The sequence below is a fragment of the Dromaius novaehollandiae genome, chromosome 21 (genome assembly GCF_036370855.1).
Source record: "Dromaius novaehollandiae isolate bDroNov1 chromosome 21, bDroNov1.hap1, whole genome shotgun sequence".
Classification (NCBI taxonomy): domain Eukaryota; kingdom Metazoa; phylum Chordata; class Aves; order Casuariiformes; family Dromaiidae; genus Dromaius; species Dromaius novaehollandiae.
In genome coordinates this window covers 7,045,357-7,061,927 of record NC_088118.1, presented here as the reverse complement: position 1 = coordinate 7,061,927, position 16,571 = coordinate 7,045,357, and the positions used below count along the sequence as shown (strand labels likewise).

The 16,571-nt window shown below is 44.1% G+C and overlaps 1 protein-coding gene across 5 annotated transcripts in view; it reads right to left on the bottom strand.

Moving 5' to 3' along the window:
• APLP2 (amyloid beta precursor like protein 2) overlaps positions 1 to 16,571 on the bottom strand; it is a 50,123-nt gene that overhangs the window by 8,089 nt on the left and 25,463 nt on the right. For 4 of the 5 annotated variants that reach the window (XM_064524324.1, XM_064524325.1, XM_064524327.1 and 1 more), the window contains exons 2-12: positions 16,164 to 16,337; positions 14,783 to 14,912; positions 11,311 to 11,423; positions 9,619 to 9,794; positions 8,864 to 9,081; positions 6,992 to 7,159; positions 4,806 to 4,921; positions 4,370 to 4,444; positions 2,978 to 3,136; positions 2,441 to 2,569; positions 139 to 238 (exon numbers count right to left, since the gene is read on the bottom strand). In XM_064524324.1, coding sequence (XP_064380394.1) covers positions 139 to 238; positions 2,441 to 2,569; positions 2,978 to 3,136; positions 4,370 to 4,444; positions 4,806 to 4,921; positions 6,992 to 7,159; positions 8,864 to 9,081; positions 9,619 to 9,794; positions 11,311 to 11,423; positions 14,783 to 14,912; positions 16,164 to 16,337 — 1,558 coding nt within the window. The remainder of the gene's footprint in view (positions 1 to 138; positions 239 to 2,440; positions 2,570 to 2,977; positions 3,137 to 4,369; positions 4,445 to 4,805; positions 4,922 to 6,991; positions 7,160 to 8,863; positions 9,082 to 9,618; positions 9,795 to 11,310; positions 11,424 to 14,782; positions 14,913 to 16,163; positions 16,338 to 16,571) is intronic. The other variant, XM_064524328.1, reaches the window with a different exon arrangement.

Sequence of the window (16,571 nt, the reverse complement as noted above, 5' to 3'; positions counted from 1 at the left end):
GTGCCTACACCTAAGCCCAAGCGCTTGTCCTTGAGGACATCCTCAGGGGAGCTGACAATCTCTTTGGAGCTTACTTCACTTGATACGATATCCTAGCTTAACACGCTGGCATGGGAGCTGGCACAGAGAGCCACTCACCAATCTCATCCTGGATCTCTTCAGCCACATATGGCACCTTGTAGAGCAGAGACAAGCTTTGATTCATCCGCTCCTCAATCACATGGAGATGTGTCATCACCTGTAAACACAGAATATGTGTTGGAGTAGGCAAAAGCTGTCAGTTACTTGATTGGTACTGGTACTTCAGTTATTAAATAAAATACCTACTGCTGGATTTGCCATGACAGGCAATATTACGGGACTACAGATTCATCTAGTCCAATACTCTGATGCTTTCTAATACTTCATGCTTTGCTGGAACTGGCCACTTGTACATGACTGAGTATTTTCAGAAGGGTTGGGGGTGAGGGAAAGGATTCAGCTGACACTTGCTACAACCAGCTTTGCACTGAAAGCACTGAAACTATTTCCCATACCTCAGCTACCGTCACAATTAATTTCATGCAACTACAAGTTAAGCGCTTTATTAAATGAATTTTTGTCCTTGACTACTAGAAAATACACATGCAAAGGCAGTGCGCTATATTATTTATCAAGTCTGGCTGCAGAATAAAGGTGCCTTTCAGAACAACGGTAGCATTACATTGGCTTATACCCCCTACAGCCTATACTGGCAACTGCCTTCTCCCTTCATATGAGAAATAAATGCAAATTCTACGCAACCTCAGATCACTCTTCCCTGCATTAAGTTCACTGGTGAAGTCACGCCTGACCTGCAGAGGGTGCTGCGTAATCAGGGATCATGCAGACCAAGAAACATTAACATGGACGGCCAAACGTTGGAGAAAGCTAAGGAGTTGAATGGACCTGTTTTACAGTCTGACGTGTACCTGACCTTTAAGAGCAAGGATGAAAGCAATTTAATTTTACATGTGGCAGCTTGTCAATCAAGTGAATCGATTGAGGAGCTTAAAGTGCATCTCAAAAAGTAAAGCGAATGGAAATTGAACTGTACCACCCACATCCCTTGCATGTCAATTTGTTGACACTGCAGCCTTCAGAATGAATTAAGGACTGTTTAGGTTTTAGCTGAAGCATACAGTTCACACACTCCCCCTCGGGCTCTCGGCAGCATCAGAACAAAGGGTCGGGGGTAGACTGTGCTTGATACACTGAGCTGTCTCTGAAAACACTGCCACATTCGCATCACAGGCCACACATCAGTTTGTAAACATCACAGCTACTACCAGTCTCTCTGAGGATGCGCAGCTCAGTGAGAAGGTAAAAATCAGTGGTAGAAAACCAGAGAGACAAGAACTGAAGTACCCCACTAGCACCTGGAATCAACATTAAATTCATAGGACCAGGTACCCCCAGCATAATGTTCATTTCTGGAAAGTAACTGCAACACTAGTCTACGCCTCACCAGAGGTGACAGTAACAGACTCCAGTCTCATAAAACGCAGATTAGCTTCCTAGACCTACTGCTGGCCAGTCAGTTCTCTCTGCAGCTCTCTCTCTCTCTCTTTCTGCTTCTCTCTAAACCTGTAAAAAGACATACCCTTCTGGAAGGATCCTTCAGTGTTAACAGGCCACTCTTACTCTGGGCCCTTCAGTACATCTTCCACCATTTTAAGAGTGGGATGTAAAAACAAAAATCAGGAGATAATTCAAAAGGTTTATGGAATATCTGCAACTACTCTTACAATTATGCTGGCCGGATCTGACACTCATTTGAAGCAACGTATTCACATATACTACCCAGCAGAAGAAAAACGACTTCCTGGGCGCTCAGGAGAGAAACACGTTGCAGCTAGGCAAAATAAACTCATCAAAACAGATTTTCTAATAAAACTAACAATTACAGTCAACCGCTTGGCAAGGTTATGAGATTACACTTCAGAAACAAGGAAGCTGGCCAAAGGCACGAGATTCTACTCAGAAGTGATTTCACAAAAACGGTTCCACGCGCCCAAAGCACAGGTATCATGAAGAACAAGGTCCTGAAAGAAATTCAAGCCTGTTCAAAGACGACCAAATCCCCAGCAAACAATTTTGTGGGTGCTTGATAAAGGAGACGCAAAAATGATACTGAACTAGTTCTAAGCCCTAGACTTGTTACTGTGACCAATAAGAATTTGTGGTTAAAAACAGATGTTCCAAAGTAATATCTCAATACTAGATTCTTTACACGGAAAATTGTACAGACAGTATATTTGGGGACAGGCAATACGCATACAGAACGGGAGACTAGTGCACAAGTATGTCAAGTTGCTATAGTACCCAGCAAATTAGCGTGAGGACCTGACGCACGGCTTCTAGAGTCTCTGACAGCCACTGCTGGATAACAAAGCCTCCCTTGATAGAAACATTCTCCCACCTGAGATTTCATCTGTGCAGCCTTTTCTGGGTCAACTGCCAGGACATGCTGGTAATGGCGGATAGTGTGCAGTCGGTCCTTGTTCTCAGCGCGAACGTAGCGCTTCAGAGCTTGCAGGATGCGGTGGGGCTGCAGGAGTTGGGGGAGCAGAGTTCAAATCCAGTTGAGTCAAATAAAAATTACAGCTGAAATACAGCACTTGAAATGTGATTCTGCTTTGCTAGCAGGTAGATCAGTCACCTCTGCTAACCTCTTCAGATAATCTCTTTTTACCCAGGTCTGTTTGACTCAGAACACTATGCATCATGAACATTGAACAGTGTGGAGGGTTTTCTAACCAAACGGCAAGCATAGAATGATACAATTAGAGGACCCACTGCTAGGTCTTCAGGGCAGACATGATGGAGAAAGCTGTATCAAGGACCTATTCCCAGCATTTGCCTCAGCAGATCACAGGCAGTCTTCTCACCAAGCCGTTCCCAGCCTACACTCTACCCAGGACTATCTACTGTAAAACATCGTGTCAAAGGAACTCACCCGGGGAGGGTCAGCCTGCAGGGCAGCCAGGTAGTTCTCCAGGGCGATCCGACGGCGATCATTCAACATAGCTTCTACACGCGCCAGGTGAGTTTCCACAAGCTGCTGCTTCTCACTCGCTGCCTCTTTCTCCAGAGATTTAACCATTGCCTGGAAGTGCTGTAGGGAAGAGAAGGGTCTGTACGAAAGGCCGCATTCTTCAGGGCCACGCACTCACACTCACAGAATTTGTTACAACAAGCAGAGCCTGTCCCACACCGCATGCTCTAGGCATTCATGGTAGGAGAGAAGGGCGTTAACGTATGTTAATGCAGATTTCATATTTGCAATTTAAATAGTGGCAATTTGCCTTTCAAACTTCCTTCACAATCAGTTTCAAAGGTCTACGAAGAGGCCACATGGCCATGCAGATAAAGCTCCCGTTCTATGCTCAGGAAGTCCAGGCCGTGCTTTCAGCTGAACAAATGGCGTAACATCAGATCTTTCCCTCGACCCTGTACAATGGGAACAAGATAGAGCCCTTCACCCTAAAGCCATTGATCTGAATATGCGAAGCGTACAAAGGTACTGCATGGGGGGGGGGGGGGGGGAGGGGCATCAGAGTATGTTCAGATCGAATCTTCATATATACTGTTAGAAGGGTCATTACCAGCATCTCCAAATGGAGCAGAACAGTCCATTAAATACTGTTATATTGCATCACAGATGATGGAAAGCTATTTTGGACTTAGATTTCAAATGGTGGTTTATGTTAAAAAGATGGAGAGAGAATACCATGTTTCAGGAAGAAAAAACAAAGCAGGCTTAAAAGCTGGAGTTGGTCACTTACATGTGTATTGGTTTGAGGGAGCTTCATACAGTTGTGACTGTCAGAAGAGCCTGCCCCTTACAATCCTCTATCCAGAATATCCCTGATTAACTCCATAGTCTTTCCAAATTCTTCTCATAAGGCAGAAGACTGGCATTTTGGCAGCAAACCAGCTTCATCTGCTGTCTAAATGGTTTTCAGTAACTCTGCCCAAACAGGAAGCGTGTGTCCAGAGAGTCATGGCCAAACCGAACTGGGCTGCGAGGCCAATTTTTAGTGCAAAACAGGCCAAAGGTCTAAGGTTACAATTTGGCTCTGTTGTCACTATGCTTGCAGGGCGAGTTAGGTTCCTACTTCTGGGCTTGGGAAAGGACCTGGCACAATATCAGATCATCTCCAGCTTCAAGAACAAAACATGCAATTGAGTCAAATCTCCTCTAAGAGGCAACCGTTGACGGAACAGAAAAGCTATTTTTCCATCTCAGTCTGCTTTTGACTTTGAATATTAGCATCTCTCATCTAGTTTATTGAGATGATGAGGACAAACAGCAGCAACTTTCCTCTTTAGGTCCTTCAACTCTTACCTGAATGAGGGTCTGTCTTTCCGCCTTGGGGAGATTCTTGGCTTGGTGTTCTGCTTCCTCCCATTCCTTTTTCACCTGAACAAGAAAAGGGGAGCACACAGCAACAAGACATAAAGTTATGTCTGATCTTTTGGGCTAGTTTGCCTTCACAGGCAGATCCTTGCACAGCACAGCTAGGTGCTGGAGGCACAAAAGAGCTGCTGCGGGGTTTAAACTTAGCACTTAGCCCTTTTGAGCAGCAAGCTGAGTGTCCCCAGTGATTTCTCTTTCAACACTTCAAAGAAATGAAAATATAACTGCCACTGCATGGTCATGTTGCAAGAAACACACAGAAGGCTGGTGACTGCAAAGGAAGTCAGCTCAGTGCTGCCTTCTCCAGAAGAACACGGGTAGCAACCACGCAATGCAGCACAAAGGAATACAGCTAGAAGCTCACCCGGTCCATGCGGTTGTGGTGTCTGACCTCCAGCTGCTCCTTCGCTTTCTGGAAGCGGGCATGCTCGTTGTCATCAGCTGGGGTTTCAAAGTAGACATCTACATCGTCAGTAGGCACTGAAAAGAGACGGTACAGATAAAAAGAGGTTCAGAAAACTCTGATCCTGGATTGCAAAGGACAGGAAGGGAGAGGAATCTTCATGCCTGCAGAACTAACAATCTGGCAGGCTGAATTTACTGAACCGCCACCTACCAAGAGTCCATTTTGATATCTTTAAGCTGCCAATTTACCGCACAACATCAGTTAGTTACATCATCCCAAATACACAGTAATGCACTGCGGCACCCAGCACCTGTTCAGGCTTCTCATTAGTTCTGAGAGAAGCGTTATTCAGCTCCAGCAACAGAATGACTTGGACTGCAGAATAAAGAACTTATTTCCTCTTCCCTTTCACATTGGCTTTGGACAGTTTAAACGACATTTTGTGCATTAGCTGCTCACTGACAAGCTGGCTCCAGACATCGTTAATATGATTAGGGAGCTTGACAGTAAATCTGCACAAAACACTACCCAATATTTTACACTTCCAAGCTACCTTCCCTACCAGATGCACCGTACAGGAGTAACAGGCAAGGATATTAGACAAGACAGCAACAGAAGGAGGCTCAGTGAGACAAATTCACTTGTCCAACAAACTGGAAGGTTTGTATCTTTAAGACACTGAAATCCAGCAAGAGGAGAAATAAAATTTCAGAACTCTCAGTTTCAAGTGCCTGCAAAATCCATGACAGGGCCTCCGACTGCATACACTGCAGTTCAGGAAATACTGAATCGAGGTTCTGCGCTACAGTTTTAGGAAAGCCCTTTCTGAAAATAGCTGTGGCAAATACAATGCACTCCCCCGGTGCACTTTAACACAGGGAGGTCGGAAGGGGAAACTCCTGGGAACTCTTCAACCATTTTAACACTTTAGGCAGAAGAAACCTCCAACACCTCACTAGGAGACAGCATGCTTCAAACAAAAAATTACCCTGCGCTTCAACGTGAATACAGGGTAAGAATTTAGTTCCAGCATGCACCTAAATCCACAAGCCTTTACTCTGACTGAGGAGGGAGGAGTGAAGAAGGGGAGGGAACTACTGCATGAGATAATGGCAACATACAAAACAGGCGGTATTTTTGCATGCGAGGGGCAATGCTAGATCAGTACTGTACTCTAGGCCTGCTCATGGCATTTCTGAACCAGGCTTTGACACAGAGAAGTCTCTTTCCAGCCCCAAATCCCTCTGAAACAGGACAAACTTTTGTACGAAAAGCTCCTGACATCCGCATCTTTTATTTCACCACTTCAGTTAGATCAGCCCAATCTAAAGCACTTGCATGAAGCCCATTTTGTAAACAGGATTATGGCTGTATAGTCAGACTGCCAAGCCCCAGATAACACAAAAAGCCTTTCAAAAGGCTTTAATGGTAGCTGAAGTGGAAGTGCTGGAGTTCAACAATAAGATTAATAAGGAGGTTAAAATGTTTTTGGTAGTTTTATCATCTGACATAAAAGCCAGTGGAAATTGGTGCCAAAAACCTCAAGCTCTCAAAAATGCAGGGATTGAGTCATGATTCATATTTCAAACTGAGCTGAAAGTGGGAACCTGAATTCTGTATTATTTTACCGATGCTTTCCCAACATATAATAGCAAGAAAAGGTCTACCACCAGGAGAACGGCGATTAGCAGCCTGCTTTTCAGGACCGACTGGTCAAACATACGCAAGATAACATGACTGGGGAAAGCAAGTGCTCCCTTCCCGTATACTTGGCAAAAAAGCCAGTTAGGCAAACAAGCAAGCTACGTGTTTTATAACAAGAGCTTAGAGACAGTCCCCCGGTCCTTGCTGCAAATCTGGAAGACGATAACTAAGCCCTTGTTAAGGGTTGCAGGCCAACCAGGTCAGCACAGACAGCATACGTTGAGAAGCCCCTTTTCCCAGGAAAGTTAAATCTAAAGACCTAGAGAAGCAGAGACAAGAGGAGACTGCTGCAAGAGGACAGACAGAACTGCTGCAGACACCAGAGCCAAAAGGGTGGGCTACACACGTATCCTCTCTTGACCCAGGCAAGGAGGAGGAGACACCAAACGCCAGACAGACAGTGGCTAGCTGCAAAAGGGCCAGTGGGAGGCAGGACTTACTCATCTTTTTACACACAGCCATACAATACTCCTCTGACTCAAAATTGTTCCTGTTGCCTCCGCAGCCTCCATATATAAAGCGAACGCACTTTCTCTTGTTAGGGTCGAAGTACCAACGAGGCATCACAGCCCGGCAGGGCCCTGTCATCGCCTCCTGGGAGCAGACAGCTGTGTGGAGACGGGTTAGAACATGAGCTGGTGAGGAGCACAGGCCTTGCCAAGCGACTTACGATTCAGCGGTTGCTCTAGCTCACCCCTTCTTCTGGGGCACTCGTGTTGGCCTCAGCATCACCACTTCACCAATCAAAGGGCTTTTGTCATTTTTTTGTTCTTTTTAAGGGCGCTTTCAAAAATGTCTATCACAAGGTTTGCCAGCGGTGTTCAGCTGCTCTTGCTGTTGTGGAGCAAGAACTCAGCAGCCGGCTACACGAGCAGTGGTCCAACACAGAGCTCTCATCTGCAAGAGTGAATCTCCTCAGCTAGAGGCTGAGACAGCAAGGATCTATTTTGCTGATATCGCGGCATTATGCCTCAGGTTTCCCAGTGATAGAGCCTCCACCATCTAAAACCAACATGATGGAAGGAAGGCCCATTAGGGCTGCTTAAAGCACTCAAAGACATCCTGTTCGGTTGCACTCAGCCTGCATAGAAACTTGACGTCTTAGAGGTGAGCAGGTGTAACGGCAAGTGAAAAGGCAGACTAAGCCCGTGGAACACCATCGGGGTGGCACTCGCAGCTGTGAAGTTTTCAAGTCTGAAACGTCTAAAGGCTAAATATTGAAACGCAAAGTAATTGATGTAGCCATAGCGTGTTACACAGCGCTGGACTCCTTCACAATAAGCAGTCAGAATAAGCGGTTGAGTTATTTTGAGGCAAGTGTAAGGATACACTGTATACGTTAGCAACTGTTCACAGAAAAACAGACCTTTTCTTCAGGGAAACAGACTGCGTACCCCCAAAACAGACACCCCAACCACACTGTTCCGAGTGTGCTTCAATACCTGCAAACCTCTAACAGTCCTGTACACATACATGATCTAAGCCCTGTTTCAGCAAGTAAAATTATCTGCAGCACGCTGGCATTTTACCAACAAGATGCAAGAACTGCTGGCAATGATTCAGTGATCTGAAGCTAATTGAATTTCATTCCCTCTCCCCTCCTCCTTCCTCTGCAGACACTTCCACACACAAAGTACAGGGTGCTCTATACCACGGTGGCACCACACAATCAGCAGATGCTCTCAGCAGTGGTACTTGCCACTAGACAAAAGCAACAGCAAAACACTTAGATAATAAATGTGGGCCAGTAGTGCTGATATGCTTTCCTTGGTCAAGCTACAGCTGCTTAAAATGGAGACTGGAAAGGGTGCACTGCGTATCTTCCTTAACACCAAATGGCCAGCAGCCACTTTTATGCCACCTCTGTAGAAGCTGGCCCACCAATTTTAGCTTCCTTTTTGTAATCCGGGTATAAAACACCAAATCCAAGGTAATAGTTCAAAACTACAATGAATTTAAAGTCATGGTGTACCGCAAATGTCTCCTTAAATTTTCCAAAATTAGTCTATGCAGATACTGTTTTCTGACTGTACACTGCACCTTAATGGAGGTGCTTGTTCAGTGTACCAACCCCCGGGCTTTCTGCCAGCAAAACTGCTGTTTAACTGGAAACATATGGCCCACGCCCCAGAGACTTACTTTCAACACTTGAAACATAAGCATCATCAGCTTTCCTCTGTTTGCTAATTTATCTGGCAAATAAAACTTCCAAAGTGGCATTTATTGACTTGATCAAAAGCCTCTCACCAACAGACAACCAACAAGAACACTCTCAAGGAAGCAAAAGTCTCGTAGGCTAGAACGTGACTTACATTTCATATCGCTGCTAACTTCTTTTTCGGAAAGAGTCTTGTCATTGCTGGGCTCCGTGGGGGTCTCTTCATTGTAATCGTCTACTTTATAGCTATCGTAATAGTAATCGCGATCTTCTACCACGTCCTCCTCCTCTTCCCCTTCATCCTCTTCATCCTCATCTTCCTCCACAGCTGTCCCTGTGAAGTCTTCTACAACTGCCTCTGTAGGGAACTCACTGAAGGGATACGGTTAAATTAGGGGGGGTAGAGTTAATGCTAATCACTTTGCAGCCAACCTTTGATGTACTAGAATAACGATTCTCTTTTCATCTGTTTTAGAAACACAAGAGATGGGAAAATAAACGTACCAACCGTAGATCAAGCAATCAACTGCAGCAACAGGACATCTCTCATTACCGATACACCTGTTGTTACAGGCAGAGCTCCTTTGTGCCTCTGGCTCAGCAGTGGTTCCTTACATTTTGCTCAACAGTTTCTTTCCAGTAAGTGAAAGTCTGTAACATTTAGAGGAGGCACCTATTGCAGCGACCAAACAGTCATTTTGACTGGCTAAGGATGAAAGGAGAGGGCTGTTTAACTCCTCCAGGAACTTGTCCTCCCGAAAAGCTTTTTCACGTTCAGGACACTCCTTTGGGGGATCCAAAAGCACACAAATTTTCCTCAGCCCCCACCACAAGGGAGTCACTGCTTGAAACGGGTAACGGCAGCTTCACGTACAGAGTTGCTAACATGTATGTCAGTAAGAAGCCTACCTTTTGTAAAGGTCATAGTCTTCATCCTCATCTTCATCCTCTTCCTCTTTGGAAAGAGCTTCATCCACAACTTTTGTCTGAGGGCAACATACATATTCAGTGCCGTGGAACTGGTCTACTCCGCAGGGCAGCAGCATGCCGTAACCGTGCAGGATCATCCCTTCTGTCAGACAAGCCTGAAAGAGGAGCCCATTTCTGTCAGTTTAGCATCATGCTCTTGCTCGGGATAAAGTCAGTGTTTGCCTATCACAGGTCCCAAGGATGCTTCCAATGGTCTAAGTTTTACAGCAGAAACACAACCGCAACCTATGACCTAAGTCTAAACATTAAAGAAAAACGGATTTGAAACTTGTTTAGCAGAAGCTGAACCCCAGAAAGGTCTCAAATCAGAGCCACACAGTGGTTCCTGCTGTGAATTTATCAGACTCCCCCCAACAACTGCTAAATTTTCAGCCTGGTTAAGCTCTGGAAAAATAACCAGATATTTTGTGCCAACACAAGGGAGAGAGCATTTCAAAGTAAGAAACTGTTGTTTGTTTTTTTGGCTGGTCATCTCATTAAGCTTTCTCTCTATATATATTAGAGTAAGTGAAAAATTATTTAAATTGACTCTTTTTTTTTAACAGATTACTGTCACAGCTATAGAAAAAAATCAATTGGATAATTCAAGAAAAAGCCAAATGTGAATTGTGAGTAGACAGTACATCTATACATTTCTCTTAACTAAAGAAATGTGGTTTTATGGGGTTACAGAAAAGAATGAAGTAAAAAAGACTTTCTTATATGCATCAGATCTCTTTAGTGTTTTGCTTTGTTATAGCATTGATGTAAAAATGATCCAAATATTTCCAGAAAAGTTCTCCAACTATGCTGAAGGACAGTGGGTGTTAACTTTGTTGTTTAGAGACATTAGCAAGTTTGTCCTCAATTAAAAGGCAATTCCTCTAGCACAGGCTCATTGCGACAGGATATTGCTCCCTGGAAATTAAAGAAATAGGAAGTTCTAACTGGCACTTCCTTAATCTCATCTTTCCTAACACTGTCAGTGAAATTTAAACATTATGTTGCTGTTTCTACAGAATAGAAAACACGTACATTTAGTCTGTATTACCTCTAGCTGAAATGAGCGCAGAGAATTTGTAACATTTTTGCCAGCCAGATTAAAAAAAAAGAAAAAGAAAAAGGGCTAGATTTATTCTGAGAAGATAATCCGCCTCTTATGTAAAACCTCCACTGAACAGTCACAATATAGCTCACATTGCCCCCAAGCAAGCACTTAAAACTAAATCCCCAGCAGCAGCTACATTAGTGCAAAATGTGCAAGACAATACGAAACATCCTATGACCAGCCTGGTCCACTACGCTGGGAGCGATGGTCACTGGTTAGAGTAGCATCCCAGAGACCTGATTTCACTTCCTAGCTCCATCCTAGAGTATGATCTCGGGCAAGTTACTTTATGACAGCTCTTCAAGAGTGAAGAATAACTCAACTACACTGGACTTTTAAGTCACATGAGTACTTTTAAAAAATGTTATGCTGCTTTCAGCCACAGTTCACAGATTGCAACATGGGAATAACAGACTCCAGAGATAAACACTGGGATGCTCCAATACTGTAATAACCGAGACTATACGCAGGCATCCAAGCAGACAGGTCCACAATAAACTTTCTTGTCACAACAGCTCAGTTACCTCTTTTGCTACAGTGTGCCAGTGCTGATGACTCTCACACACGTCCATCCGTTCCTTGTGGAAGAACCGGCACTTTTCTGGAACCAGCAGGACATCGCTTACAAACTCACCCACTGGAAAACAAGAAACATCCAGAGTTTACTTCTCCCATCGCACAAGTACAACCTCAAGCAGGAGGTAAAGCTGGTATCGGAACTCCCTAAAGCACGCTTGGTTTTTAAGTGCCTTTAAGGTTTGCATAAGGCATATTGTTCTTAACGCGCACAGCTCAGAGCAGCAGCTGCCTACGCAAATTTACTGAAAAACAGAGCCCCAGCTTCCCAGATGAAAACTGCAGTAGGGGCTGACCACTGAAACTTTGCACAAACCCTAAGGCTGAACTGAAGGCAAAGTTTAAAATGCAAGTCAATAAATAGTTGTTCACGAAACAGACAGGACTGCCTGAACAGATTTCACGCAAATCTTTGAAAAGAGCACATCTGTGTAGAGCAATTTCCAACCCACTTAACCACCAATTTCTAAATGAGCTGCACCACACAAAAGCGAGTTCATGCTGCCTGTTGCTGTAATGGTCTGGAAATTTTTATGTGCCACAAGTGTTATCTATGTTTTCAGTATCTGGATATCTGAGTAAGTCTTGTTTGCTTTTTTTAACGGTATCCAGATGGCTTGATTCAGGATCTACTGCAGCACATTCCCCAGCTCGGACAGGCCTAACCAAAACACAGAAAGTTGGAAAATAAAAGCTACATAGACCAAAAAACAGAGCAAACCTAGAGTCAGCAAATACATCCTGTTCCAACATCTAGATAACCACAACCTGACCGGCATGATTTAGTTCTGGAAAAACATTAAGGCCAGACTTTGGCTTTTGAGGAAGGAGGAAGCGAGAATCAGCCTGCTCTACAGGCTCTGAATTAGTAGGACTTAACAGCTCCGGAGCCTGAATAGCCACCACAACTCTGTTCACTGCTGACGCAGGTCAATTCGATATCAGAACTATATTCAGCAGGAGCATCACTTTCTGTTCTTAGCCCAGAAGTCCTAACCGACATTGCGAGCAGGATCCCAAATGTGAATATTCTCAGAGTTGAGATTCTTCTTTCTGTCTTGTAGATTTAAATGCCACTACAAGTAATTCTAAAATAAAAAGTTATCTAGATACTCTAAAAAGATTTTAATATTTTCAGTTATTTTGCAGTCCCTTAGTGGGGCCTCAAAGGCCCACGAACACTTCCGCTGTGCACTGTACGCAAGTCAAAACGGAGTTTAGGGACAGATTATCTGAGGACATTTTAAAATTTTTAAATTTTAAACCAACAGACATAATAGACAAACGATATTTTTCCCCATTTTCTTCTCTCAAGATATGCCAGTTTTGGGTTAATATCCTTCCCTCTCACAAGTGGTTAGCTACAACTTTCTGGTAAGAAAGGTAAAACTGACCACACTTTAAAATCAAGAGGCTGTGGTTCTGCGGTCCAAAGGCAGAAGGCTCAAACTGATCAGAAACAATACTTAATAATAAACAGCAGCAATAAAAGCAACTGTTTTCAGAAACATTGAATCCTAGTAACCTTCATGTAAGAGACGTGGAAGGTTCTCACAGTTCAGTTTGGCAATGAAAATCCAGTATACACTGTGCATTATTGGGAAACCCTCCCCACCCGCGACCAGTGCTAGCACAAAAAAAAACCCTAAAAACAAAAACAAAAAAAAAAAACCCTCTCCCTTTTCAGAGTCAGCCAGATGCGGTGTTTCTATGCCATCCAACAGCTTAGCCAGGACTGTCAGCAGTTTGTCTTTTCACACCTCACCAAGCTCAGCCCTGCTCCCATCATCCTATTGTTACCTTTATTTTACAGTTCAGTGAGAGCGCTGATGGGTTCTCCTCTCCCGCCCTTCGCCGCCTTTGAAATACAAAAGAGCTTTCATGCTGGGGGGGAGCGAAGGTTAAACACGGTCTGACAGCAAAATCCTACCTCAAGATAGACCGTGCATTACTGCAGCAGGGAAGACACAAGCAGCAACAGAACAAAAAAGTACTCTGACTATAATAAAAAGTCTTACCTTCCTCCAGAGACAGACATCATCCATTTACAACAAGCAATTCAGAGACGCATAAAGAGACTGAGGAGGTATTTTATGCACATATGGACTGACTTGCAACTCAGATCTGAAAACTAAAGTTGCCTTACAAGATGGCCTTACAAGTTAAAAACATTTCTCAGAGAAGACACCAATTAAGGCTTTTTAAACAGAGAGTTTAATGCTTATCAAATTTTAGTGCAGTGTCACTAAAATCAGCTTAATTTTCAGCTGAAGAATATACTTGGGGAAGGATTATTTTCAAAAGAGATTACATGTTATAAGTCCAGAGATCTTACTTTTATCCTTATTTCCATTAGAAGCACTCAGCATAATCAGCTGGGCCTGCCTGCTCCTCAAATCTGAATTTCCACATCTATAAAGTGAGAGCAGCATCTCTTTCCCAGGATGTATCCATTCTATATCTAGTGCTTACAAAGTGCTTCATGATCTCCTAGTGGAAGGTATTACATACAAGGGAATAGTACCTCTATAATTCTGTGGATTTGCTTGTGTTCTCTTACGTCAAGCCACATGCTATCCTTAGATACATCTAAGAATTATGAAAACTGGTTTTCACTGAACGCTACCAGCAATCACAAATTGACTCTTCAAGATAGCACAAGGCTTCTTGCAAATAAAAGAGTCTTTTCCAGCAGATAACTGGAAAAGGGATCCAGCCGAGACTAAGCTTACTACTAAGGATGCATGGAGTGCAGTGCAGTGTTAGTCACAGTCTACAGGACAAAAGCCGCAAGGTAAACAATCTAAGCATGTCACCTGATTCAAGTGGATGGAGAGATACCCAAAAGTACAACGAAATCTATCACTGTTTATCTAATATTCTTTCACAGTTCAAAGTGGGGACATGGGATACAGCTGCAAGAAGCAGGGCCTCTTTGAAACAACTAGGATTAAATATAGTCAGTTGAAACAGAATAGGAATCTCTTGCCAAGACCAAAGCAGGAAGCCTGAACGCACTGAGCATTTAAATCTCCAAGGCAACAAAATATTAAAGCTCCACAAAAATAGGATCAGAGTATTAAATCCCAATGTCTTTGTGATACTCAAATACAATAGCCTTCAGGCTTTGAAGGCAGTCGCAGAGAGAACGGGGATTTCTTTTTCACGCCAGGCACCATTATTCCAACACAGCTGTTATCAAGCTGTCGATCTGCTGGAAAGAAGGCAGAGTTCCATCTTATGGAAATAAAAACGTTTTAGCGGAAGTTGGACATGGAAATGGCAACCTGATATGAGAGAAGCCTTATAAACTGAGCTGTTCTCTCTCAAAGAAGCCAAGAGGCAATTCTTTGCTCCCCTGCCCCAGGATGCACAAACACATCTCTCCCGGGCGGTCTCCGCATCACACCATGCACTCACCTAGGCACTTGTAGGGCACAACGATGTGAGTGTGGTCCTTGCACTGCTTCTTCCCTCTCTTACACCAGCTGTCGATGCTGACAGGTTGGTTGGCTTCCACGACGTTCGTGATCTGAAGGTCTGGATACATCTGTGTTAAAAGACCCACAGATATATTTCTATCCAGAAAAGGCAAAGAAAGCACAAAGGGGCTCCTGAGGAGAGTAGAGAGGCCGATCCTTCTAAACAAAAATAAGCTTCAAATTTGCACGTGGACACACATTTTCTTCTGGATCAAGCTTACAAGAGCTGAAGACACAAAAGCCTCCAGCTCTTTGTCACACCAGACTCAGAAAATGGAATGTCATCACTTCTTCATACGTGGCAGTAGAAAGCCAGGTAAGGGCCAAGAGCCTTCATCAGCACTTTAAGCTGAGGTGTTCGGCTTTGTATGGTGGCAGACAAGGAGCATTTACCAGCCCCATTCTGGCAGCGCAGTACCCTCCAGAAGAGGGCAACCACCAACAGACAGGGCTCAGTAACGTCCTCCGACTCCCTCGACATTTGTCAAGCAAACATGCACCTAGCTCCTCAGGTTTCCTTATGCCTCCTTTTAGTGCCTATTAACATGACTCCTATGTCCCACTCAAGTCCAGTTCTCAAGTCTAGATGTTGACTTATATTTAGGCTTCCATTACATGAACCAAATGTAATCCCAGTTACATCAGCCTTATAAAACAGTTCTAAAAGTTTTCCAGTATGAACATGGTCTGCTCTATCACTTTCCCACTAAGAAAAACATTCCTTATGGTATTTTACATGCTTGTCACCTCAAAGGAGTAATTAAAGACGCTTTTCAAGGCCAATATGCTACAGGATCTGGAGCACAATGAAAGGAGATTAAGGGTTTACAATAAGGCACGAAGAGCCTAAAAATACTGCCAACATTTAGATGAAAATATTTTTCTAACATTCTGGCTGATCCGAACATGTCCCCAGTAACAACCCAACGACATTCCAACTAGAATACATGTGAGATGCTGTCAGGTTGCACTCTGCACAAACACAGCGCAGAGGCTGGTCTAACAAGCCCAAAGGCAGAACCCTCAAAGGAACCACGTGGATGCAGGCACACGCACTTCTCTGACTTGCAAGCACCTCGTGCGGCAGCCTAAGCTGATCTCAGGTGAGAGGTACCTTGTAACCCCCACTGCAGCGTTCCCCCTGCTCCTCTCAAGCAATAATACAGCAAGACAGTTCGGGGAACTGAGCTAGTCGAAAACTAGTTACTCTCCTGCAGGGTTAGTTTTCTACTGACTGGCTAAATTAGCATCCAACTCCTTAGCAGCAGTGAAGAGTTAGGATCGCGTGGAGAACAAAGATCCCAGAGGAGTCACCTCACCTCCTGGCAGTACTGCAGAATCTCTTCCTTTCTTCCAAAGCAGCTCTTGGTCCCAGAAGTGTCAGGTTCCCATTTCCCAGTCTGGATATTCACGTGCATATTTAGCTTCCCACAGAACATGGCAATTTGAGGCTCTGCCACTGCAAACCCCGTCCCGGCATTGGCTGCAAGTGCCTGTGAAGACAAACAAAGCAAAACACGTTGACTGCTTTATCTCATACAAAGCAGGACAACTCAAAGAACCAGAAAGGCTCTGAGCGCTTCTTAGAGAGCTCCCAGTAAACCCAGAATATCGGTGGAGTCTTGCAAATGTATTTTGTAACTGTATTCAGGGTTATTCCTTAAAGCTGGTGGGCCCACGTCAAGTTTTCTCAACCAATGTGTTTGTTTTTCCAAACTCTGTCTAGT